At 37.9% G+C, this 25,366-nt stretch overlaps 1 protein-coding gene and 1 long non-coding RNA gene across 2 annotated transcripts; both read left to right on the top strand.

The window, feature by feature from the left end:
* Positions 1 to 871: 871 nt before the first annotated feature.
* On the top strand, positions 872 to 13,648 carry p3h1 (prolyl 3-hydroxylase 1). Its single transcript, XM_067430963.1, has 15 exons — positions 872 to 1,407; positions 2,214 to 2,366; positions 3,383 to 3,572; positions 3,795 to 3,926; positions 4,784 to 4,923; positions 5,058 to 5,147; positions 5,238 to 5,290; positions 8,959 to 9,080; positions 9,173 to 9,330; positions 9,448 to 9,540; positions 10,191 to 10,329; positions 10,435 to 10,525; positions 11,089 to 11,164; positions 11,686 to 11,826; positions 12,103 to 13,648. Exons 1-15 carry the CDS (start codon positions 952 to 954, stop codon positions 12,607 to 12,609), a joined length of 2,541 nt encoding a protein of 846 aa, XP_067287064.1. The 5' UTR covers positions 872 to 951; the 3' UTR covers positions 12,610 to 13,648.
* Positions 13,649 to 18,147: 4,499 nt separating this feature from the next.
* On the top strand, positions 18,148 to 24,607 carry LOC137058353 (uncharacterized). Its single transcript, XR_010900663.1, has 3 exons — positions 18,148 to 18,736; positions 21,172 to 21,409; positions 24,215 to 24,607. It is a non-coding gene; the product is annotated as an uncharacterized lncRNA (long non-coding RNA).
* The last annotated feature ends 759 nt before the right edge of the window (positions 24,608 to 25,366 follow it).

The following is a 25,366-nucleotide window of genomic DNA, read 5'->3' as shown; positions in this document are numbered from 1 at the left end:
CTCAGGGGGATATGAGGGGGGAAAGCACAATCATTTGAATATACTCCAGGGTTTCTACTGATACAAAGTCATATGCTAATCGCTGAAGTAACCCTTTAAGTAATGATACTAAGTATTAACTACTAAGTAATAATGAGCTGTGAAAAAGTAAGGAATTACTCTTATTTTTTCAATATTTTAATTAGTTTCTTCTGATGTTATTGATTTAAATACTGCATATAGACTGTAGAACAATTATACATAATGCAAAAGTGGAATTCAATTAACATTATAATCCCAACTTTAAAAATGCATGTTTTAATGTATCTATACGTGTAATACTTTGGTCAGAATGATTTGAAAGAGATGTCATCTTTTAATCAGTCAATGTTGATCCAGGATTTAGAAAGTAATTAGTAATAAGTAATTAAATACTTTTTGGAGAGACTAATTTGTACAGTAATCTAATTAGCTTGAAGATATAATTAGTAACTAGTAATTAAAGGGATTTAATTTTTTACCTTTAATGAACTACCCTTTTATGATGGATAGATGCACTTTTATAAGCTTCAAAATAGAAAGGGCCATTCACTGCCATCATAAAGCCGGGAAGAGCCGGGATTGTTTTTTATATAATCCAGATTTTGTTTGTCTGAAAGAAGAATGTCATAGCTACACTGAGGGTGAGTATATCATGGGTTGATTTTAAGTTACTGTAAAGTGTTAACCAGCTCATTTGTCATCTTTAAGAATACAAACCCAATCCATGCAGTACTTTATAAACTTAGTTCAAAATGCCTCAATTGTCACTCAAATCTGCGAATAGACCTATATTCACACAGTTGCCCTAAATGTCTCGGATCTAACATAGGCTTTCACACAGTCCTGGAGCTCCACCCTCTCCAAAATACTTTAGGAGAATCTCCAATACCGAGTTCTACCTCACAGGCCTACAGTCCTACAGTCTCCAAGATGTGGACCGCACTGTCCCTGATCTCAGTCCTCTCCACTGTACATTTCACCTTGTGTGACACCCAAATCAATGGATTATTTGAGCCATACGATCTGCTTTTTGACAATGCGGTGGAGGCGTATTATAGGCAGGACTGGCTAGCTGTGATCCTGAACATGGAAAGAGCTTTGCGGAATAAAGGAGCTCTGCGTAAAATCCAGACGCATTGCCGCTTATCCTGTGCGAATCACACCGCTTTCGGGGATTCTTTTCCCGGTTTGGGTGTGCCGATCCCAGGAACCGGGGCCGTGGAGGATTTAGCGTTTTTCCAGAGGATTCTCAAACGGGCCGATTGTGTGAATGCATGTGAACGCGAGAAACTGGGACCACCGACACTTCATAAAGTTAGTGAAACTATAGAGCAGGAGTTCAAGAAGAGGACGCCTTACAATTATTTGCAAGTGGCGTACTTTAAGGTAACGAAAAGAGGCCAGAATGAATGAAATGCATACATTTTTTTTATTTTATAAAAACGCAAAGGCATTTAAAAAGTGAACAGGAGAACAAAATCAGTGCATCTCATTGGACGTGCTTTTTGTAAACAAGGGACATCGAGCTGTGTATATCAGATGCATATCAATGCATACATGTGCATCAGATGTGCATACGTATAGATAGCAAAAGATAGCATTGAATGGTTAAATGTTTGAGAAGCTCCACGTTTTCCCAACCCCCCCAAACTCATTACACTCTGTGCCACGTCTTTAGGTGGAGCCTTGCAGTCTCAAATGCTTCCAGAACTTCTTTGAGGGGCTCTAAAATGCAACTGCTTATTAAAATGATGGTTTGAATATGATATACTGTCGGGCCTGTGAGCCGAGGGACCACTAGGCCCAATGAAAATGCATTAAAAATCATACTTAACAAGTTATACAGAGATAAAATGGTTCCTAGAATAAAGCTAAGCATGACAAACAAAAAATATTTCAAATGTGCATATTTATTTTGAATAAAAGAGAATGCAGTTTTTGCATTAAAGCTGTTGAACTCTGTGTGTGTGTGTGTGTGTGTGGGGGGGGGGGGGTGATATGATCTATTTAATGCCAAAACTATTCATTTTCATATGTATACATAATAAAATGTATATTAACATGTAATATTTTTGGTTGTCATTCTTGATTGGCTATATTCTAGGAACAATTTTGTCTCTTAAGTATAACTTGGACAGAATTAGTGTTTTCTAACCAATATCTGAATATTTTTGTTCTCTTTATACCTACAGATAAACAAGCTTGACAAGGCAGTGGCAGCAGCAAATACATTTTTCATGGCAAATCCTGAACATGTCGAGATGAAACAGAATTTAGAGTACTACAGGATGATGGCTGGGGTGCAAGAGGCTGATTTCAAGGACCTGGAGGAGAGACCGCACATGGTACGAGGAATGTTTATTAATATGACTATATCTTGATGGATGGATGAATAGGAAGATGGACGGATGGATGGATGGGTGAATTAATGAATGCAAAGGTAGGTGGATGGGTGTATAAATACATGTGAATGAATTAATGAATGAATGATGGATGGATAGCTAAGTGGATTGATAGATGAATGGAAGGAAAAATAGGTAGATGGATGGATGGATGAATAGGCAGATGGATTGATGGATGGATGGATGGATGGATAGGTGTATGGATGATAGACGAATAGGTTGGTGGATGGATGATTGATGGATGAATAGGTAGGTGAAAGGATGATGAAGATGGATGGATGGATGGATGGATGGATGGATGGATGGATGGATGGATAGGTAGGCGGATGGATGAAGGATGAGTAGGTAGGTGAAAGGATGAATAGATAAGTAGATGGATGGATGGATGGATGGATGGATAGGTAGGTGGATGGATGGATGGATGGATGGATGGATGGATAGGTAGGTGGATGGATGGATGGATGGATGGATGGATAGGTAGGTGGATGGATGGATGGATGGATGGATGGATGGATAGGTAGGTGGATAGGTAGATGGATGGATGGATGGATGGATGGATAGGTAGGTGGATGATGGATGGATGGGTAGGTGGATGGATGGATGGATGGATGGATGGATGGATGGATGGATGGATGGATGGATGGATGGATAGGTAGGTGGATGATGGATGGATGGATGGATGGATGGGTAGGTAGGTAGGTGGATGGGTGGATGGATGGATGGGTAGATGGATGGATGGATAGGTAGGTGGATAGGTAGATGGATAGGTAGGTGGATGGATGGATGGATGGGTAGATGGATGGATGGATAGGTAGGTGGATGGATGGATGGATGGGTAGATGGATGGATGGATGGATGGGTAGGTGGATGGATGGATGGATGGATGGATTGGTAGGTGGATGGGTGGGTGGATGGATAGATATAATGCTGGAGTATAATTGACTGTTTTTTTTTCTCAGGCTGAGTTTTTAGAAGGAAAGATGCATTACAGTGCAGAATATTTTGCCCCAGCCATCGATCACTTTGAGGCCGCTGTTGAAGAATACTTCACCGCTTATGAAGAATGCAGAGTTCTCTGCGAAGGAGCGTTCGACTATGACGGTTACAACTACATGGAGTACAACGCCGACCTCTTCCAATCTATGACAGGTATGAGGCATTCTGATGCTTCTGATTTTGAGCGAACAACACCAGATCGTGCTGGTTTCTCTAGGAGAAGATTCTCTTTGACTGAATCATTTATGTAATTTTGATATCATGATGTTTGATGTCTTATTTGAGTTATTTTCCTTGTATAATATTCTGTTGCATTAAATGTTTCATAAATTTGTATTTTTGAAGTATTCATGCCTATATTCACTTTGATCACAGATCATTACCTTCACGTTTTGAGCTGTAAACAGAACTGCGCCGTGGAGCTGGCATCCACCACTGGAAGAGAGAAGCCTTTTGAAGATTTCCTCCCCTCGCACTTTAACTACCTTCAGTTCTCATACTATAACAGTACGATGCCCTCTTATTCAGCATAATCATATTCAGCACCAGATTCCAGTGCTGTTATTGTTGACTAAAAGCAAAGCTATTAAAAATTGGGTAACACTATAAAGCCATGATAATGTATGTTATAATGCATTATATCTTTTCATAAATAATTGTAACCTTATGTTCAGATTACTTGTTACAATTGTTCATGAGATCATACATTTTATTATTCATTTCAAGGCATAATTAAAGGGACAGGGACTCCAATATGACCAAAAATGTAATTTACTCACCCTCATGTTGTTTCAAACCTGCTGAAGAAGGTATTTTGAAAAAAATGTCAGTAACCAAACAGTTGATGGACCCCATTGACTTCCATAATATTTTTCCCCACACATTTGGAACAACTTGAAGATAAAAATATTTATTTTTATTTTTGGGTGAACTATTCCTTTAAGGCATTAAACATACCTTTATTATATATAAATGCTTTAATTTTTGGTGTTACCAAAAATAGTTTTCAGTAACTGAAATAATATAAATAAATAAATAATGAAAAATTATAAATTGTGCAACTAGCTGAAATATAAATATGTTGAAGTACTAAAAAATGAACTACAAATTAATTAAAGCTATATATAAATATATATAAAAAAATGACAAAATCACAACAAAAGTACAAAAATAAAAAATTAATAAATACTATATAATAGTTTATACAATACAAAAATAACAGATTTAGCATAAATATTAATATTTTTAGAAGATGATATATTTAAGTACACATTTAAGTAAGTTTGCATGGCAGTTAAATGCAGTGGAGTAAATGCATCATGCATTATTTCTGTCTGAGTTCATTTTAAAGCTTTCTCTCCCAGGTGAGAAATACGAGCAGGCCATCGAGTGTGCTAAAACATTCCTGCTCTTCCACCCTGAGGACGCAGTCATGGCTCAGAACTTAGCGTACTACTCCGCCGCGCTGGGAGACGAGAAAGCCGTCAACATTACAGCCAGAGAGGTATCGTCTGCACATGGAAAATAATGCACACGCATTCCTTTTTTATCGACAGCATGTTTATTGGTCATGTCGATTAATAAAAACATGATTTTAAAATGACTTTAAATGCAGACTTCACTCATTTTGTTTTGCAGGTTGTTCAGCAGCATGTTAAGCAGTCTCTGCTGGAAAAAGAGCTCCTTTACTTCGGCTATGAGATGTTTGGTAAAACGTTTGTTGATCCAGTAAGTGTTGACATGCACGCAGTGCAGTACTTCTCACGTTTACGTATTTGTGTTCAGTTGTGATAAAATCTTGATCTCCTTCCGTCTCAGGACACATGGACCCCTGAGGATGTCATGCCAAAGAAACTAAGAGACAAACAGAAGTGAGTGTATATCTTTGAAATGTTATTACAATTTAAAATAGCTGTTTGAATATATTCATCCTTTCCTCACACTTTGTAACAAATCCTTCCCTCGTGGGTCAAAATGACCCAAAACCCTAAAATTATACTTGTCCAAAATGCTTATTTCATTTTCAATTCGTTTTTTTTTAATGCAATCCTTTTGGAGATTTTCTTATTTTTAAAATTGTATTTACCTTTAAATTACTACATTTAAATAATAATTTAAAGCTACACTGTGTAACTTTTTTTGTTTATTTTTAGCTAAAAACACGTAGTTCTTTCATAAATATATGTGCTCATTAATGTATATTAACTTCTTTCAAGTAATAAAGTATTCTCATAAGTTTATAATATGCCATTGAAAATACATACGGGTGAGGGGTTCAAATGCCGGTCGCCATGTTGCCCCTCCATCTTGAAAGTACAGTAGCCAAAGAGGGACATACCCGTAAATTCAAGCTTCGCCTTTCACGTTTTAACACTCGATGGCACCGTGTCGAATGTGAAGAGGGGGATTGCCATGTTAATCTTGGACTAAATCAGCCACCATAGGAGTTAAAACGAAATCAGAATTGAGAGGAACAGAAACTATTATTCACTGGATGGTCATATACCTTTTCACCGCTAGATGGGGGAAAATATCACACTGTAGTTTTAAGCAAATTCTTCACTTTCTTTCAACTCACAATTTGATGCATAAGCTTTTTAATTCAGCTCAAAATATCTTAAATTGGGTGAGGGGAAAAAATTATCTTGTATCTTAATAATTTTGGATATTTTGGAATCTTGTGGGGGAAAAAAATATAATATATTTCATTTTAGAGAAAGTGGTTTACGCACAGTTCTATTCGTATTTGAATACTTTTGATATTTTAGACACATTCCAGTCAGGTTTTAGGACCTGTCACAGCACAGAATCAGCTTTGCTTAAGGTCACTAACGATATACTATTATCGTTGGACTCAGGATCACATGTTGTTCTGGTTTTATTGGATCTGAGCGCTGCCTTTGATACGGTTGACCATGAGATTCTTCTCAACCGTCTGGAATGTTGGGTTGGGGTCCAGGGTACAGCCCTTCAGTGGTTTGCATCGTATTTAAAGGACGGGACAGTTGCAGTGAATCTGGGACACTTTACTTCCACATTAGCACCTTTAGTTTGCGGTGTTCCTCAGGGGTCGATCTTAGGACCGTTGCTGTTCTCTCGTATATGCTTCTTCTAAGCTCCATTCTTCAGAAGCATGGTATTGCATTAGCCTGACAAGCCAGACCCACATCAAGATGTTTGGTCTGGAAACTCACCATAGACAGGGCTCAATCCGAGGGGCGGATAAACGGTTGTCTTTCAAACTCCCTCTGCACGCGATAGGATAGCGCTACACCAACCAGAGCAACGAAGGGGAAGCAGAGCTCGCTGACTGATTAAACATTCGCCGTATCCGGTCGGCTAAACTACGAACACATCTTCCCTTTTTAAGAATGACTTCAGTGCCGCTCTTTGTTCTTTTCTCAGAGAAAAGCTTAACTTCAAGTCTTCCAGAGTCTCGGTCAGAGCTGTTTTCGAAAGACTGCTGCCGTTCGCCAGTTTCTGTTAACTAGAAGCACGCAAACGCAACTTGGCCGTCGTCATTATGGCCCCGCCCGCCGACTCTATACATGATGTGATTGGGCCGTCCAGATTTTGAGGAACACAGCTCAGAATGGTATTGAGAGTTCCTAGACGACACTTGCGGGCAAATTAAATTTGCTGCCGCTAGGGTGCGTCTAGAATTCTAGGCTAGTATTGCATGTCACTGCTATGCTGATGATCTTCAGTTTTATTTTCCTGTGAGTTTAGATAAAACATGCTCTCTGCATAAAGTACAGGAATGTTATAATGATATAAAGCTTTGGCTCTCAAATAACTTTCTCCAATTAAATGAGAGCAAAACTGAGGTTTTGATTGTAGGTTCTGCGACATCACATGCTTTAGCTGGCCAGCTAGGTTCCCTGTCCTTAAAGCTTGAGGATCATGTTAAGAGTTTAGGGGTAATTATGGACTCATCCCTAACTTTTAACAGACAGATTGGGGCCGTGGTTAAAGGTAGCTTTTTTACCCTGAGATCAGTTGCTAAAGTAAAGCATTTTTTATCCAAAAGGGATTTGGAAATTGTGATTCACTCCTTCATCTCATCGAGGTTAGATTATTATAATGCGTTATATATTGGACTCCCCCAGACTGCTTTAGTGCGCATGCAGCTAGTGCAGAATGCAGCGGCAAGGTTTCTAACAGGAGCGAGGAAGAGAGATCATATTACCCCTGTACTGCAATCCTTACATTGGCTCCCTGTGAAATTCCGGATAGATTTTAAAATTCTCTTGTTTGTTTTTAAGGCAGTTTCAGGCCTGGCTCCTCAATACATTAGCGGTCTTCTCATTCCCTAGTCTCCCTCTAGAGTTCTTAGGTCAAAAAAGTTCTTAAAGGTCCCTCGCTGTAATTTTAAAACGAGAGGAGAGCGCGCTTTTTCCGTGGTAGGTCCGAAACTTTGGAATAGTCTCCCACTTCATGTGAGGTTAGCTCCTTCAGTTGAAGTTTTTAAGTCGTATTTAAAAACGTATTTATTTTCTTTAGCTTTTGAATGCTGAGTTTGCTTGGGTATATGCTACGTTGAATTTTGTTTTAATGTTTTTATTTTATCTCTGTAAAGCACTTTGAGGCAACGGCTGTTGTTTAAAAATGTGCTATATAAATAAATTTTGCTTGCTTGCTCATGCTTCCATATTGCCTGGCTCTCACCAGACCAAGCTCAATTTAAAATTGAACATTGGTCTGGGGAGTCTGCTCTATTTTCTACTGCACAAGAGGCGTGATCAACGGGCATTATTCAAATGACTCTGAATTCAATTGGATAGTTCTTTAACCAATCAGACCACGTGATCGACGGGCAGCGAGCCATCATTTCTCTATCTGTCATCGTTTTAAACCCACCAATAGCGTGCCAGTTGAATAAGCCTGTGATTGGTTTCCGCAAAGGTGTAACAGAAGCAGTAGAAATGAATGTACGGGTTTCCAAACTCAAATCAATGGCAGATCAAGCTGGGTTTACCCAGTCTAGCTTCCATATGCATTCAGATAAACACACAGACATTATATTTTTTGGTTAACGTTTAGCATTTTTAGCTTGAGTTTTGAGCATCTTCAGATTTTTCTGTGTGTACTGAAGCATTCCATTCATTCCTATGGGGGTCAAATTGACCCACGGGGGAAGGATTTCCTTTTTTTGTTTTTGTTTTATTTCAACCACAAAACTCCTAGTACATTTTTTGTGTGTGTATTCAAGTACAACAAAAGTCCTAGGGGTGTGGAACCACCCCGATGAACCCAAATGAATTTCGGGTCAGAATGACTACGTCAGTCTTCAGTCACATGACCTTTCAGAAATCATTTGAATATGCTAATTCTCTGCTTAAGAAACATTTCTTATTATTATCAGTGTTGAAAAAACTGTGCTGCTTAAGATTTTTTGAAAACCATGATACATTTTATACAGGATTCTTTGATGCATGGAAAGTTCAAAATAATATATATTTGAGACCAAAGTAAGAAAATCTTTGCTGTTGCATTAAAGTTCAACTGACCTGCCATTGGTTTCCTCTCGTGCTCGCAGGGCGGACAGAGAAACAGCCGCAAGGATCACAGAGGAGATTGGGAACCTGATGAAAGAGATTGAGACACTCGTAGAAGAAAAGACTAAAGAATCCTCAGACATTTCCATTATAGTAAAAGAGGGTAAGATGTGTGGATAAACAAGTCAAATGACCAAATCCTCCACTTTTACATGCACATCTTTATTCAGTGATACAAAACTGGTGCTATTTCAGATATCAAACCAGCACCTCCTCCAGAAACTGGCAACAAACTCCCGTTTGGTGACATGGGGGTGACCATGACATCCACGGCTCTGAACGGCTCACAGCGAGTTGTCCTGGATGGCGTAACCACGTCTGATGAGTGTCAGGAACTTCATCGCCTCGCCGGTGTACGTTTCCCTTTTTTCTTGTGATTTCCTAAAAGAGTGAACAAAGAAGGCATGTCCGTTTAATGCAATCAACCAAAAGTGTCTCTCTTTTTAAATTGCTGAACTGAAATCTCACAGGCAGCAGCTCTTCAAGATGGTTTTAAAGCAACACCGTCCCCTCATTCAGCGACGGAGATGTTTCAGGACATCACCGTTCTCAAAGCTCTGCAGGTGAGACATACAGTTTAAAAAATCATCTTCAATTCAATGAATTTACATGAAACTAATATTTATAAAGTTGCTGATGAAGCAACTTTCTTGTGCTCACCAAGGCTGCATTTATTTGATCAAAATACAGTTAAAAGTAGAAATATTATTACAATTGAATCTATTTTCAAATGTCATTTATTCCTGTGATCAAAGCTGAATTTTCAGCATCATTACTTCAGTCTTCAGTTTCACATGATCCTTCAGAAATCAGTCTAATATGATTTGCTGCTCAGGAAACATTTCTGATTATTATCAATGTTGAAAACAGTTCTGCTGCTTATTTTGTGGAAACGGCAAAACATTTTATTCCAGATCCTTTGATGAATAAAAGTTCAATAGAATAGCATTTATTTAAAATGTAAATCTTTTGTTGCTTTTTAAAAGTCTTTACTGTCACTTTTCAATTTTTATGCATCCTCGCAGAATAAAATGTTCTTTTAAATTTGAACATTTAGTGTATTTTTAAAACAAAATCAAACAATAAAAAAATAGCTTGAGGTATAGAGCTGATTTAAATTATGCAGACTCTGTATGCAGTTTTACTGTGAATTTTCTTTTTTTTTTTAAATCATCTGTTTTTTTGATGTTGTTTTTTGTTATTCCTTATCCAGGAGGATCTGGTCCCATTAAAGAGTGCTCATTTGTTTTTCGATCTCAATGAGAAGGTCCATAAGGTTCTGGAAACCAACTTTGGTCTGGAATCGCCCCTTTATTTCTCCAGCTCAAACCTGGTTTGCCGATCCACCATCGGTAAAATGACTTTTTGAGAAAGATATACATTATGTTTTCAACTTGAAAACAGACCTATTTAATTCTTAAGCAAGAACATGTTTGTTTGTCTCTCTTTCTATCCAGAGAAACAGGAAGACCGAGCAGACTGTCTGCTCGTCTCCGAGCTAAACGAATGTATCCGAGAGCCGTCAACATACAGTGATCAAGGCTACAGGTTTGCCCATTAAGCCTTATGGTTGTATAGTTTATTATGAAAGCTTGTTACCTCCAAGGAATAAAACATTAAAAAGGTCATTTTTATCTCACAATTCTTACTTTTTTCTAAGAAATTCTAGATATAAATTTGCTATATATATTTTCGCAATCATGTGTTATAAAGTGAAATATAAACATATAAATTCATATATATGAATATCGCAAATCTTTTTCTCAGAATTGGACTTTATAACTTGCAATTATGAGTTTATAAATGACAATTCAGAGAAAAGAAGTCAGAATTGCGAGATAAAACGCAGTTGCAAGAAAAACCTGCGAGAAATAAAGTCAGACGTGCGAGTTGTGAGATTCTGACTTTATAACTCACAATTTAATATCTCGCAATTCTGACTTTATTTACTTTACGACAGAATTGCGAGTCGTAAAGATTCTTTATAGACTTTATTTTGTAATTTTGACTTTTTTCTGGAGAAAAAAAATCAGAATTGAGTGAAAGTTGCAGTTATCCAGCTTCTTTAAGTTAGCAGAGTTTTCACTAATACATTATGTTTTGCTTTGTAGTGCCATTTTGTACCTCAATGATGACTTCGAAGGGGGAGATTTTGTCTTCACAGGGCCAGATGGCAAAACCGTCTCTGTAAGATTTCTAAATGATTTGCATCATTTTCATCCAAACTAGTGAGCTGTGTAGGGGACTAACTAACTAACTAACTAAAAGAAGTGATACTACTAACATATAGCTCAGCTACTAAAAAATACTAAAGCTTCAACCAAGATTGACTATATAACTAATCAAAAACTCAATCCTGGAATATCCTTTTCCTCTCAAATAGCATTGGGAAATCTGATTCATTTTTAGCAAACCAGTTTATTCAAACTGTTTGTTTTCAATGAACCCATTCAAAGTTTTTTTTACAGCTAAATATATAATAAATACTGATATTTATCACTGTGATTTTGATCCCTTTATGAAAACTTTTATCTACTTTAAAGTATTTTGAGTATAATGCACCTTGACAAAGTGGCTTCCCCAGCCATGCTTAGAGTCATAGTCAATATCTATATGGCAGCATGCTCTACTAACTGTCTATACAATTTGCTGGTGTTGTGGCATGAGTTTTCTAAAATGAAGATTATTTAATTCTACCATCTCTTCAGGCAGTGGTGAAGCCTCAGTGTGGTAGAGTCGTGGGATTCAGAGCCGGACAGGAGAACCTGCATGGAGTCACAGCAGTAACTAAAGGCCAGAGGTGTGCTCTAGTGCTTCGGTTCACTCTGGATCCTCATCACAATGAGAAGGCAAGTATAACTTCAAAAATCAATCAACAAAAAACAGAAAAGGTTACACAGTTCAGTTTAAACTGAATGTTGTACATCATGCAAAGCATAATGTAAATTTAATGTAACGATGCTTGATGAAATGCAGAAGACTTAACCAGCTTAGTGTAGACATAAATACCTTTAGCTTGAGCTTCTATTCTGGAAAACGCACTATAACAATAAAACTAACAACAACAAAACATCATCGGCCAAAGGTTCTTTAGTTTCTAACCTTACATTTCCTGGGGTCCACAGGAGCGTTTACAGGCTGAAGAACTTCTGAAAAAGCTTTCCGGCCCAGTTGAAACTGAGGTTCAGAAAACAGGAACGGACAGTGAAGAGAAACCCTCCGAACCTGATGGAACAATTCCTGCTCAAACAACAGACAAAGACACAGTAAGGGCAAGCACGCCTGCAGAACAACCCAGCAAAGCTACTGAAGAAGAGAAAACTGACGACAAAGTGGTCAAGAAAAGCCAAAAACCAAAGGCCAAAGCATCAAAAAAGCCAACCAAAACAGACACCCAAACAAAAGCCAAAGCAGACAAAACAAAGAGCAAAAAGTCAGACAAAACAAAAGCCACTACAGTGGGAAAAAAGAAATCAAAAACACCCAACAAGACAAAACCTGTAACGTCAGATGAGAAAGAGAAACCATCAGGCAAGAAAACAGACAAAAATACTGCAAATGAAGAGAAAACAAAGCCAAAGATCACAGAACATAAAGACTCGACAGCTGAAAAACACAATGATGAGTTATGAGAAGAGCGTCTCTGAAATTTTTCTTAGTTTTTTAATCAATGATGGAGACAGCTGATGAATCTGTTTTTGTACATTTTTCTAAAACGTGCATTGTGGGGGACTTGTGGATGACAATCAAGTTGAGTGTTGTATTTTCTCTTTTGCCTGAATTGTATTTAAATCTATCCATGTCTCAGGTACCGAAATACAGTAGTAACGTTTCATACTCCTCAAAAGAGTATGGCAGGTTTTGGAAATTACATTTGCCCAAAATAATTCCTGAATAAACGCAACATGTTTTTTAAAAAATGATGTCAGTGCAAAACATTGTTTGACTATGCAAAACTCACAGGCACAATGCTAAGATGTTGCTAATGCCGTTGTTCTGGGCATTAAAGTAAAACTATTCCCTGGAAATGGCTCAGTTTACTTCTTTAATGTAATTACATGGGATTATTTTTCACCTGTTGTATGTTGTACCTGTTGTCTTTCAAGTAAAACACAGTTATTATCCAGCCATAAATTCAGTTTTCTTCATGGGATATTTAAGTGATTTTTGAATATGCACTAACACTGCACTAGGTGGCAGCATTGAACTAAGGAACTATTCCATGTTTTTTTCCGCAATGATTTTCCAAGTTCCCTCAACAACACAAGGCTGTTTGTACTGGTTTGAGCCATTTCTATATAAAACGGTAATCCTGAAATGGCACAAAGGCTATTTCACAATACTTATTCGTTCACTTTTTCCTTGACCTTTTGAAGTATTTTGTTTGTTCTTCTGCGTGCCTGGTCCACCTAAAGCAATTTTCTGGACAAGTGCGTTGGCAATTATATTAAGCTGTCTGTAGGACACGTACAACTGCTCTTTAACAAAGAGTCTCCTCTTCCATCTGCTTGACAAAGTCATTTACTGCTGCAAAAAGATTAGAAAGAAGCATCTGATTCCTTTTAACTGACTAAAAAAAGTTAAGGAGGACACCAGAGTCCCTGGATGCAGTTATCATGCCATTTGGATTTCGCATGTGAATAGATCCAGACCTACACATCCAGACTATCATGACGTTGCTCAAATATCTTCAGGCTAATGACTGAAATGCAATTATCAGACATCATTAGACAATCTATACATCAAAAATACTTGTTATATCTAACAAAGACTACATAAATAATATTATTAAGGTACAATGGGGCTACAGGCACACCTTTATTTTATTTTTTGCTTTTTATTACTCCCCTATTGCACAAAAAAGTAATCTTTTTTTTTTTAATGTAAATCATAAAAGTGGTTTATTTTGTTTAAAAATTCACTTTTGTTCAATGAATATGCTGGAATTAAAATGTTAAATGTGTCATGAACTGGCTTTTTTTATGCTGTTGTCTGATGATGGTTTTTACATTCAAAAACATCATAACTAATAAGTATTTTCTACACTGGTTTTGAACACAGACTGTAAAGGTTTTGAGGCCTCTCTCTTTGAAGAAAACAATTAAAACTGATGATCTTGACTCTCTAAAATGAGGATGTAATTTCACCTAAATAGCAATAGCCATTATCAAATCATGGCTCATATAGCTAAACAAATCTTTCTAGGATATTGCGTACTTGTTTTTGCACATATTTAGCTATCAAGAATACTTAGCATTTCCATGCTAACCAGTAAACAATATAGTTAAGTTTTGTGGTAAGAACCTGGCTAGCAAACCAAACCCCATTGTTTTGGTGGTTTACTCATAATCTTTTGAGGAAACGATAAGCTTTTACAACATGTCCGTACAGAACACCACAGTCATTTGCATCTAAAGCATCTGGACTAAACAAATGCTTAAACCAGATGGGTCTTAGCTGACCTTCTAGCCTGGTCATATAACTGGTTTAGCAGGCCATGGTTTTTGTGGGGGTTTGATCACTTCTTTAGCTGGGAGACCAGCTTGACCAACAGGCTTAAACCATGCTATACATCCAGCTAAGGCCAAGGGTAAATCTACGTTTTTATATAGTGCACAATGCACAAAGTTTTACAGCATAAGTGCAACTGTTTCAGTTCATTCTAATGTGGCTTTCTCTTACATATTAGGCCACAGTTTGCAAAGAGGCATTGAATAGTCCACCTGGAGCGTGCTGGCAGTTGAATAGTGGAGGTGACCGTGAAAGGTGACCTGTGGCAGCTGCAACGAGCCCCCTTATGTCCCTTTATCTCCCCTTGTTAGTGGTACAAACAGTTCCTTTTGTGTACCTCCCACTGCTAAGGAGTGGGCAGAACTATCCATGAGCAGAATGCCAGGGACTGATGGGGACAATGACTCTTACAGTTAAAATGTTTCTTGAAGAGCCGTTACTCTGGGTGCAAAGAATATTTAAGCACAGCATCAATTACCCCTTTAGTTTTACAGTCTTGTTCAAAATAGCAGTACAATGTGACTAACCAGAATAATCAAGGTTTTTCGTATTTTTTTTATTGCTACGTGGCAAACAAGTTACCAGTAGGTTCAGTAGATTCTCAGAAAACAAATGAGACCCAGCATTCATGATATGCACGCTCTTAAGGCTGTGCAATTGGGCAATTAGTTGAATTAGTTGAAAGGGGTGTGTTCAAAAAAATAGCAGTGTGGCATTCAATCACTGAGGTCATCAATTTTGTGAAGAAACAGGTGTGAATCAGGTGGCCCCTATTTAAGGATGAAGCCAACACTTGTTGAACATGCATTTGAAAGCTGAGGAAAATGGGTCGTTCAAGACATTGTTCAGAAGAACAGCGTACTTTGATTAAAAAGTTGATTAGAGAGGGGAAAACCTATAAAGAGGTGCAAAAAATGATAGGCTGTTCAGCTAAAATGATCTCCAATGCCTTAAAATGGAGAGCAAAACCAGAGAGACGTGGAAGAAAACGGAAGACAACCATCAAAATGGATAGAAGAATAACCAGAATGGCAAAGGCTCAGCCAATGATCACCTCCAGGATGATCAAAGACAGTCTGGAGTTACCTGTAAGTACTGTGACAGTTAGAAGACGTCTGTGTGAAGCTAATCTATTTTCAAGAATCCCCCGCAAAGTCCCTCTGTTAAAAAAAAGGCATGTGCAGAAGAGGTTACAATTTGCCAAAGAACACATCAACTGGCCTAAAGAGAAATGGAGGAACATTTTGTGGACTGATGAGAGTAAAATTGTTCTTTTTGGGTCCAAGGGCCACAGGCAGTTTGTGAGACGACCCCCAAACTCTGAATTCAAGCCACAGTACACAGTGAAGACAGTGAAGCATGGAGGTGCAAGCATCATGATATGGGCATGTTTCTCCTACTATGGTGTTGGGCCTATTTATTTATCGCATACCAGGGATCATGGATCAGTTTGCATATGTTAAAATACTTGAAGAGGTCATGTTGCCCTATGCTGAAGAGGACATGCCCTTGAAACGGTTGTTTCAACAAGACAATGACCCAAAACACACTAGTAAACGGGCAAAGTCTTGGTTTCCAAACCAACAAAATTAATGTTATGGAGTGGCCAGCCCAATCTCCAGACCTTAATCCAATTGAGAACTTGTGGGGTGATATCAAAAATGCTGTTTCTGGAGCAATACCAAGAAATGTGAATGAATTGTGGAATGTTGTTAAGGAATCATGGAGTGGAATAACAGCTGAGAGGTGCCACAAGTTGGTTGACTCCATGCCACACAGATGTCAAGCAGTTTTAAAAAACTGTGGTCATACAACTAAATATTAGTTTAGTGATTCACAGGATTGCTAAATCCCAGGAAAAAAACATGTTTGTACAAAATAGTTTTGAGTTTGTACAGTCAAAGGTAGACACTGCTATTTTTTTGAACACATCCCTTTCAACTAATTGCCCAATTGCACAGCCTTAAGAGCGTGCATATCATGAATGCTGGGTCTTGTTTGTTTTCTGACAATCTACTGAACCTACTGGTAACTTGTTTGCCACGTAGCAATAAAAAATATACTAAAAACCTTGATTATTCTGGTTAGTCACATTGTACTGCTATTATTTTGAACAAGACTGTATATATTCTAATTTTAACCAAGGTTGTTCTAGAACAACAAAAACAAAGTCCAATTTCACTTTAGATGTCCGTAACACCAATAATATTAGTGTCAGTTTTATGGACAAAGACTACATACTGTTGTGTATTTCATTTAGCAGCTCTCCATTGGAAAGGTTACAAGGTTTCTAGCTGGTCCGAAGCATTACGGGCTTGCTCTGGTTACAGAATCGCCGAGCCGGTGCAGCATCTCCTTAAATACACTGACCAAGAAAGAAAACTCTTTCAAATGTTAACATGTGTTAACAATGGGATTAATCAAGTCCCATAGACCTGTATTGACGACAGGAGGTGAAGACCAATTGGCGGCCAAAGACACACCCATCAAACGTTAAGAAAAATATCTCTAAACTCTTAAAACCTTTATGCTCTGTGTTACTTCTGTGAGAAAAAGACTTTTGTACCAGTCGCACTGAGACATTTCAAATGGTACCAAACATGTATAATACTGTATGATACAAGCTTGTTCACATTTAACCATATAGATTTTGGGTGAATTAACATATGGAGAGGAGAGATGAGGTTGGGGGGGGTGAAATGTAAATTAAAGCATCTTTAGGTTATTAACGTCTCGGATGGAGACGTTAAATGAATAAGAGTTAGTTCAGATGCTAATTTCCTTTGTTTTCTCAGAGAGTAACCATTTCTTAGTAAAGGTTTATCGTTTTCATTTCATTAAATTGGCTTGAACTACTAATTACACAACTACTTCTGAGCCAAAATTTGAAGCTACGACCACCAAACTCTGATCAGACCTCCAGACTGTTCTAACTTGGGTTGCTATATCTTTTCAAACTGATCTAACTTGTGGTTTAGGTCCTATAAATGAAGATTAAAACTAATAAAAGTCCCATACACTTTCAATAACTCTAATAGTATTTAAGCTCCATCCACTATGTATCTATCACTGGCAAAGCCTGGCAACTAGCATAGGACATGTTAGCAAATTGCTAATTCATGTTAGCAATGTGTTAAAACATTCAAGCAACATGCTAATTCATGCTTAAATATGCTAGCAACATGTTAAATCACAATAACAACATTATAGTAACATGCTAGCAACGTATAAATTCATGCTAGCAGCATGCACATTCATTATAACAACATGTTAAATTATGCTAGCAATGTGCTAAATCATGCTAACAACATATAAAATCATGCTAGCAACATTGTGATAGACTGTATTGTTTTGAACACATTCAAAACTTTAAAACTAATTTAAACTTTGCCAAACCTTCTGGCCTGGTGTTTTCCAACCAACTTCAAAGTTTGTCATCAAAATTTACTCATCTACTTTAAATTGATTGGATATATTGTTGGTAGTCTTGTGTAACAGCATTTTTTGGCAGCGACTGAAGACACAATGGAAAGCCACTATGAAATTGGCGAAAAGCCATTTGTAATGATCACACACTCTCATGCATTAATGTTTTGAAATGTGTTTGATTTTACATACCATGGGAGTTTACAGTACTTTGATTGCTGGGCGTTCGGCTTGGTGCAGACATTTACTGTTACCACACATCCATTGTCTTTTGTTTGAGCTGATGAGATGTAAAACAAATGCAAAATAATTCAGAGTTCCATGGTAATGGCTTTGGAAGCACTTTCTGTAGTCTTGCCTCTTTTCTTTTGTTATTTACACACCCCACACGTGTCCATCTGACCTTTACATGAGGACGCTGGCTTTGTGTGCGTAAGGGCTGGGGTCAATTAGCATTGTTGTTGGACAGTTGAAACTGTGACGCATGTCACTTTACGCTAAAATGCATGACTTATGTAGAGACTTCCATGAAGAAAGTGTTTGCATTCTGACATGTTTGACGGCGGCCCAAGTGCATTTACAGTCCTGTTCTCGGGCGTGTGTCTCCGCTGTATGCCGTCTTTGTGTGGGGCTGCCCGCCGTGTCATACAAACTCTGGCAGACACAGACCACATTGTCTGCTTCAGGGATTGTGGTGTATGTGGCTAGCTATTGTTCAGACAATAGAAAAGCAAAGCCTTAACACTGGGACTGGCATTCAATACAGTACTGCATGGATTTACGCCTTTTCACTCAGAAGTAATCTGTGGTGTGTACTAAGCGGTATGAAACTTGCTCTATTGTGTTCATATACAAGCTCTTTTGTCTTGGAGTATGTAAGTATGAGATGTTTATAATGGCAATCACCCCTGAGCCTTATGGGACACAGAGGGGTGAATTCACTAAACAACCTGCGTCTTATTCATTAACTTAAAGGGATGTACAGAGCAACATATTTTTTTGCATTTATCAGTCATTGGATTGATCTTTATAGGAACCCCTGTATAATTAGGCTAGTATGATTGGACTTTCAGGAAGACATTAGGCATGTTCTTGTGTTCAAAAATGCATCAAGTGTAGCAAAAAAGAAAAGAAAAGGGATTATGTTGAACATGATGGCAGCAGCTTTTCTAGCTTATTGTGACACATCTGAGAGAAACGGACATTTGGAAAATAAAATGTTAGAAACATTAAAGCATTGTTCATAGCAAGTCAGGGTTATTATAGGTAAGTAAAACTAAAAGCATTAAAGTTAACTAAATCCTATTCTTCTTCTGAGATTAAAATTGGGACCGGATCTCCTAGAGCTTTAAAGCTACAACCACCAAACTCGGGCCAGACCTTCAAACTGTTCTGACTTGGGTATATATATATATATACACTATAAAAAATTCTGAGTAAAAAACAACACAATGTTGGGTCAAATATGGACTAACCCAGCAGTTGGGTTGTTTTAACCCAGCGATTGGGTTGTATTAAGCAAATATTTAACCCAACCGCAGGATTAAATCAACCCAATCGCTGGATTAAAATAACCTAATTGCTGGGTTAGTCCATATTTGACCCAACATTGGGTTTAAACAACCCAGCATTTTTTAGAGTATATATATATATATATATATATATATATATATATATATATATATATATATATATATATATATATATATATATATATATATATATATATATATAATGATTTATAACTGATCCGATTTATGGTTTTCCTAAAAATTAAAAATCCCAAAAGTCACATAAGCTTTCATTGAGGGGGTCAAAACTATAACATTGAGCAGTGTAGGGCCAAAGGGTGGCAGACCTGGCTATTCCTGGTTGAGGTCGGTGTAGGGGTTTCCCGGTGCAGTCTGTGTGGAAGACACACACAGCTCTGGGTTTAGCAGGTAGGGAAAGGAAGGTAGCTATTCATAGGTTGGGTGAGGCAGCAGAAAGAGCGTCTTGCTGGCTCTGGAGTAGGAGGGAGGAGTCAAGCTGGGGGCCAGGGGAGGGTCCAGTGACTGGCCACCACTGCCGACCCGCCAACTGGAGGGTGTTGTGGTTCAGGGTCGAAACATCCCGTGAAAGTTGGACGCCACCTGACGACATCTTCTCCCGGCTGAAAGCTACAGTCATGTACTACAGTCAGTGACTGAGTTAGACAGCATCATTATAGATGTATCCAATAGAACACAATAACTCTACCACTGTGAATCTATCACTAGCAAATCCTAGCAACTAGCTTAGGACATCCTAACAACCTTAAATCATGCTAGCAACATGCTAATTCATACTAAAACATCCTAGCAAATGCTAAATCATGTTAGTTACATGTTAATTAATGCTAACAAATGTGCAAGAAACAAGCTAATTACTCTTAACAGGATATTAAAACATGCTCACAAATATGTTAACATACAAACATCTTAATTCATGCTAACCAAATGCCAAATCACGCTAGCTACATTTTAAATCATGCTAGGTACATGCTAATTCATTCTAGCAACATGCAAATTCATGTTAACAAGTGCCAAAACATGTTAGCAACATGCTACTTCATGCTGGCAAAGTGCTAAATCATTTTAGCAACATTATTTTACTTTCTTTGAGTAAAACCTTTAAAATGTATGTTATTTTAAACTTTCAGACCTTACTTTGTCAAGCCGACATTAAAGTTTGTCATCTTTTTTAATGTGAAAACATTGTAACGTAACTCCACATTCTCTATCCCTATTCGATGACCACCTTCAATTAATCTTTACCAAGCATTTAATGAGCTAAAAACAGAATTGCATCATTACATTTTAATTAAATATTCAAGTTTCTATGTAGGCTTATTAATGATTGTGCCTTACACACCAAAGTCAGCGCTATTTGTCTAACACAATTAACTACAAATTATGTTAAGCACATATGCTGCAGTTACCTGATTTGCATATTTGTATTAGTGAATAAAATGCAAACAGCATGTGCAAATATACAACGATATCAGTGGGCGAAATCACAGGAAATATGATTAGTTCAATGTTAGCATCTTACATTTTTACAGTAAGGTGAGGTATAGGGCACTGCAGTACCAGGTCTCGTAATCTGCTGACAATTGCTCCTTCCTGTAAAGAGAGAAGTAAAAGTGAAAGAAATTCTGAGAAGTCAATGATGTGGCCTTTAAAAGAAGTGTCAGTTGAGACTAAATAGGCCATGTTTCTTTTGTTTTCTCTTCACAGAAGAAACATTCGCAGAAAGTGAGGAGGTTGAAAGTATCCATTAGTGGTCGTTTCCCCGGAGACAGACTCAGCACGTCTCTCCCAGGGCAGGATTTAGCCAGACGCAGCAGGACACATCCTGACAAAATTAATTCCAACTCTACAGCTTGAAAAGGTGGCCGAGAGAAGAAAAACAGCAGACTTAACCAGATCTGACATGGAATCGCCCAATGTTTGAAGCTAGAGCAACAGGACATAAGTTTGATCCTTTTCATTATAATCACATCACTTTCCTAATATTTCTATTAAAAGCCTAATCAGTTGCAATGCAGTGACTCTAAACTCACTGGGAAGCTTTAAAGGGATAGTTCTGTCATCTTTTACTCACCCTCAATTTGTTACAAACCTGTTTGAGTTCCTCTTCTGCTTCAACAGTTGATGGGACCCAAGTATATTTTCCCATACTATGGAAGTCAATGGGCTCTATCTAATGATCTTCAAAATACACCATATTGCCATAAAGTTTTGGCACGCCTGTCTACACATGCACATGAGCTTTTTAATGACATCCCATTCTTAATCTGTAGGGTTTAATATGGAGTTGGCCCACCCTTTGCAGCTAACAGCTTCAGCTCTTCTGGGAAGACTTTCCACAAGGATTAGGAGTGTGTTTATGGGAAATTCTGACCTAGAATTTCTTCTTCTAGAATTGCATTTGTGAGGTCAGACACTGATATTGGATGAGAAGGGCTGGCTCTCAGTCTCCGCTCTAATTCATCCCAAAGGTGTTCTATCGGGTTGAGGTCAGGACTGAGCAGGCCAGTCAAGTTCCTCCACACAAAACTCGCTCATCCATGTCTTTATGGACCTTGATTTGTGCTCTGGTGTGCAGTCATGTTGGCCATTCCCAAACTATTCCCACAAAGTTGGGAGCATGTAATAGTCCAAAATGTCTTGGTGTCCAAAATATGCTGAAACATTAAGAGTTCATTTCACTGGAACTAGGGGGCCAAGCCCAACCCCTGAAAACAACCCCAAACCATACACTGTAAAAAAAAATAATTCAGGTCTCCAATTGAAAATTTTCTAGTGACGATCACATCTATATTTTTCAGTAGGCCAATAAAGTAGGAAAAGTTCAATGGGAAATAAATTGCATCAATTCACAGAAATTCAATTCGGCCAACTGAAAAATTTAAATGTGATCAGCCAATACAAAATTTTCAATTGGAGACATCTTTTTTTTTACAGTGTAATACCCCCTGTACCAAACTTTACACTTGACTTGTATAGGCATCAGTTTAATTTTATATGAATATGAATGTTCAATATAGTTGGGATATCATACATTTATATTGTTAAGTGAATTTTGTTTTTTAATTTTATAAATTGCATTCACACTAATGTTGTAGTCTAGAATTTGAAAAAAGTTAATGTATTCAAAAGGCAACACCTTTTTAAAACATAAAAAAACCTTCCAATGTATTCCTATTCAAACAGTGTTAATAATTGATAATACTGGTCAAAACTACAGAAACCCAAAGAGTTCTTGCTGTATGCGTTTCTTGTTTTATCATTCTTCACCATTCTTGTGATCTTTACATAAAGTTGCTTTCTCTTAGCCTAGAAATCTAGACGCACCCTAGCGGCAGCAAATCTAATCTGCCGCGAGTGACGTCTAGCAACTCTCAATACACTTCTGAGCTGTAAACGCCAAACTCTTGATATCACATCGTGTATAGAGTCGTTGGGCGGGGCCATAATGACGAAGGCTGAGTTGCGTTTGCGTGCTTCTAATACACAGAAGCTGGCGAACGGCGGTCTTTCGAATCAGTTTTGACCATGACTCTGGAAGACTTGGAGTTAAGCTTTTCTCTGAGAAAAGAACAAAGAACGGCACTGAAGTCATTCTTAAGAAGGGAAGATGTGTTCGGAGTTTAGCCGACCGGATACGGCGAATGTGTAACGAGCTCTGTTTCACCTTCGTTGCTCTGGTTGGTGTAGCGCTATCCTATCGCGTGCAGAGGGAGTTTGAAAGACAACCGTTTATCCGCCCCTCGGATTGAGCCCTGCCAATGGTGAGTTTCCAGACCAAACATCTTGATGTGGGTCTGGCTTGTCAGGCTAGCTTTGTCTGGCAATCTTGAGAAGAAAAAAAATGCACGTCACTCGCTATTTTTCACAAACCATAGGCGCAATATGTACGATTTTTGGATTAAAATATTCAAAACCCATTAGAACAGTGTTATATATTTTGTTGTGTAATTTATAACATATATAACATTATCCCAAATGTTTGCAAGAATGCTTGAATTCAAAGAAATAAGCCATTTTAATCGTTACACTTGATTTTCGCTGTATAAGGTGATTTTGTAAACACACAAAACAATCAGTAGCCACTGAGCGACTGCAGAGGGTAGCATTACAACATAACTTTCAACACACTTAAATAATGTATCTAATATGATAAAACAGCACTGTGTTACCCCACATATGCATAACTGGAAAAAACAGAAGAGGCGACTGCGGCATAATAAAAGCTCTAGTGGCAACCTCTAGTTGTGAAAAATTACATATTGTGGCTTTAATTGGCGAGTAAAAACCATTTCCCTCATGCTGCAGTACATAATAGTTTTTGTGATCTTCAGACCAAGAAAAAACTATAAAAAAGGTCAAATGACCATCTAAAGTAATGTCAGGATCAAGAACGCAACATTTGTTATTTAGTAATCACAAGAAAATTAAGTCAAGATCATGACAAAACAAGATGAAATGATATCAGAAATGATAATGCATGACCTGTAGGGCTTCTGTAGTAACAACAGCTGAAATACTCATACTGCAAAGGCCCGAAACTTTTGCCTAAACCCTTGACAGCTCACATTCTCTAAAACCATAAATCCACATAAATGTATTTTCATATTTTTTAACCAAGTTGCTTAAAATCTTAACCAAATCTTGTCTAAATAGAGACAAAGGGTGGCATTGTTGGTATATTTTGATGGATGCCTGAATGATGACTTCAGTGGTTGCTGCAATGAACTGTCGTCTTATTTCCCCTAAGACTTGGATCATTCTGGTGCCGGGCTGGGACAGGCTCCAAGTGAGTGCGCTTGTGCTTGGGGGAACCATGAAGCTCATCCTTACTGGCTGGAGGAGGGAATGACTTCAAACGGAAGGAGGCGCAGGTATATGTGAGGAAGCGGCCTGTGAAAAGCGGTAGAAGAGAAAAGTCATGGTGTCATTATTGCCTTTGGAAAAAGTGGCTCACCATTTCAATATGAATTCTGTAACGGCATTTCTAAGCCATGGATGTCAGTAATCATGTATAGCAATAATACTTTTTTTTTTTAAAACTGTGGGTGACTTTAAATCCTTGCCATGGTTGTTTTTCCAGCATTTTGATGAGAATGTAATAACATTTCATTCAAAAAAGTCCATCTGCCTGTGAATGCAGTGGCTGTGGTAGAGTTAGCATTTATTAGCATTTTATGTAGGCCAGGTGTTCACAGAAGGAAATGCAGCGCGAAAAACTTCACACAGAACACTTTTTTCCTTTTGAAAACACAAGACGCAGTGCAATGAAGTGGATAAGATGAGAATCATGCAGTTGCCCTTGTTTGGAAACAGGCTGGAAATCGATTTACAGGTAATATAGGTAAAGCAAAAACGTACCACTTCAGTCAAAATGCTGTAACATTTCCATGAAGGAGTCATCTTTGTTGGATGATGATCTGTCAAATAAAGATGTTGCATTGTCCAGGATACAACAGGACAAAGCAAGGTTGTAGCATCACTTGACTTGTTTTAGAAACAAAAATTAAGAAGAAATTAAATTCTATTACTGCATTATGGTGGGGTCACATTTGCTGCTCTGTGAAATCACTTCATTACACTAAGGCCCTCTCTCAAATGGAAAACTAATGGTGCATTCACACGGGGCGGGGTGTCTGTGTTAATGCTTTTAATTTACTTTGAATGGGTGACATTCAAGCGTGGTGTACACAAGTCCTAAACAAAGTGAAGCCAAAGTGTCTCGATCGCCCCCAGGTGTTGGTCCCAGTATAGGTCATAACCGTGTATTCTAATGGGACGTGAGACAAACTAAACAATCAAATTAAACTTCAAAGTCACTTTTTCCAGAGTTGGTTTCTGTCATTTAAGGTCGTTTTTATTCATGCTGATGTAAGTTTAAGTTTTAGTTTAAAAAAAAGAA

This window comes from Pseudorasbora parva, chromosome 22 (assembly GCF_024679245.1).
Source record: "Pseudorasbora parva isolate DD20220531a chromosome 22, ASM2467924v1, whole genome shotgun sequence".
Lineage (NCBI taxonomy): Eukaryota > Metazoa > Chordata > Actinopteri > Cypriniformes > Gobionidae > Pseudorasbora > Pseudorasbora parva.
This window is presented reverse-complemented; position numbering and strand designations above follow the sequence as displayed.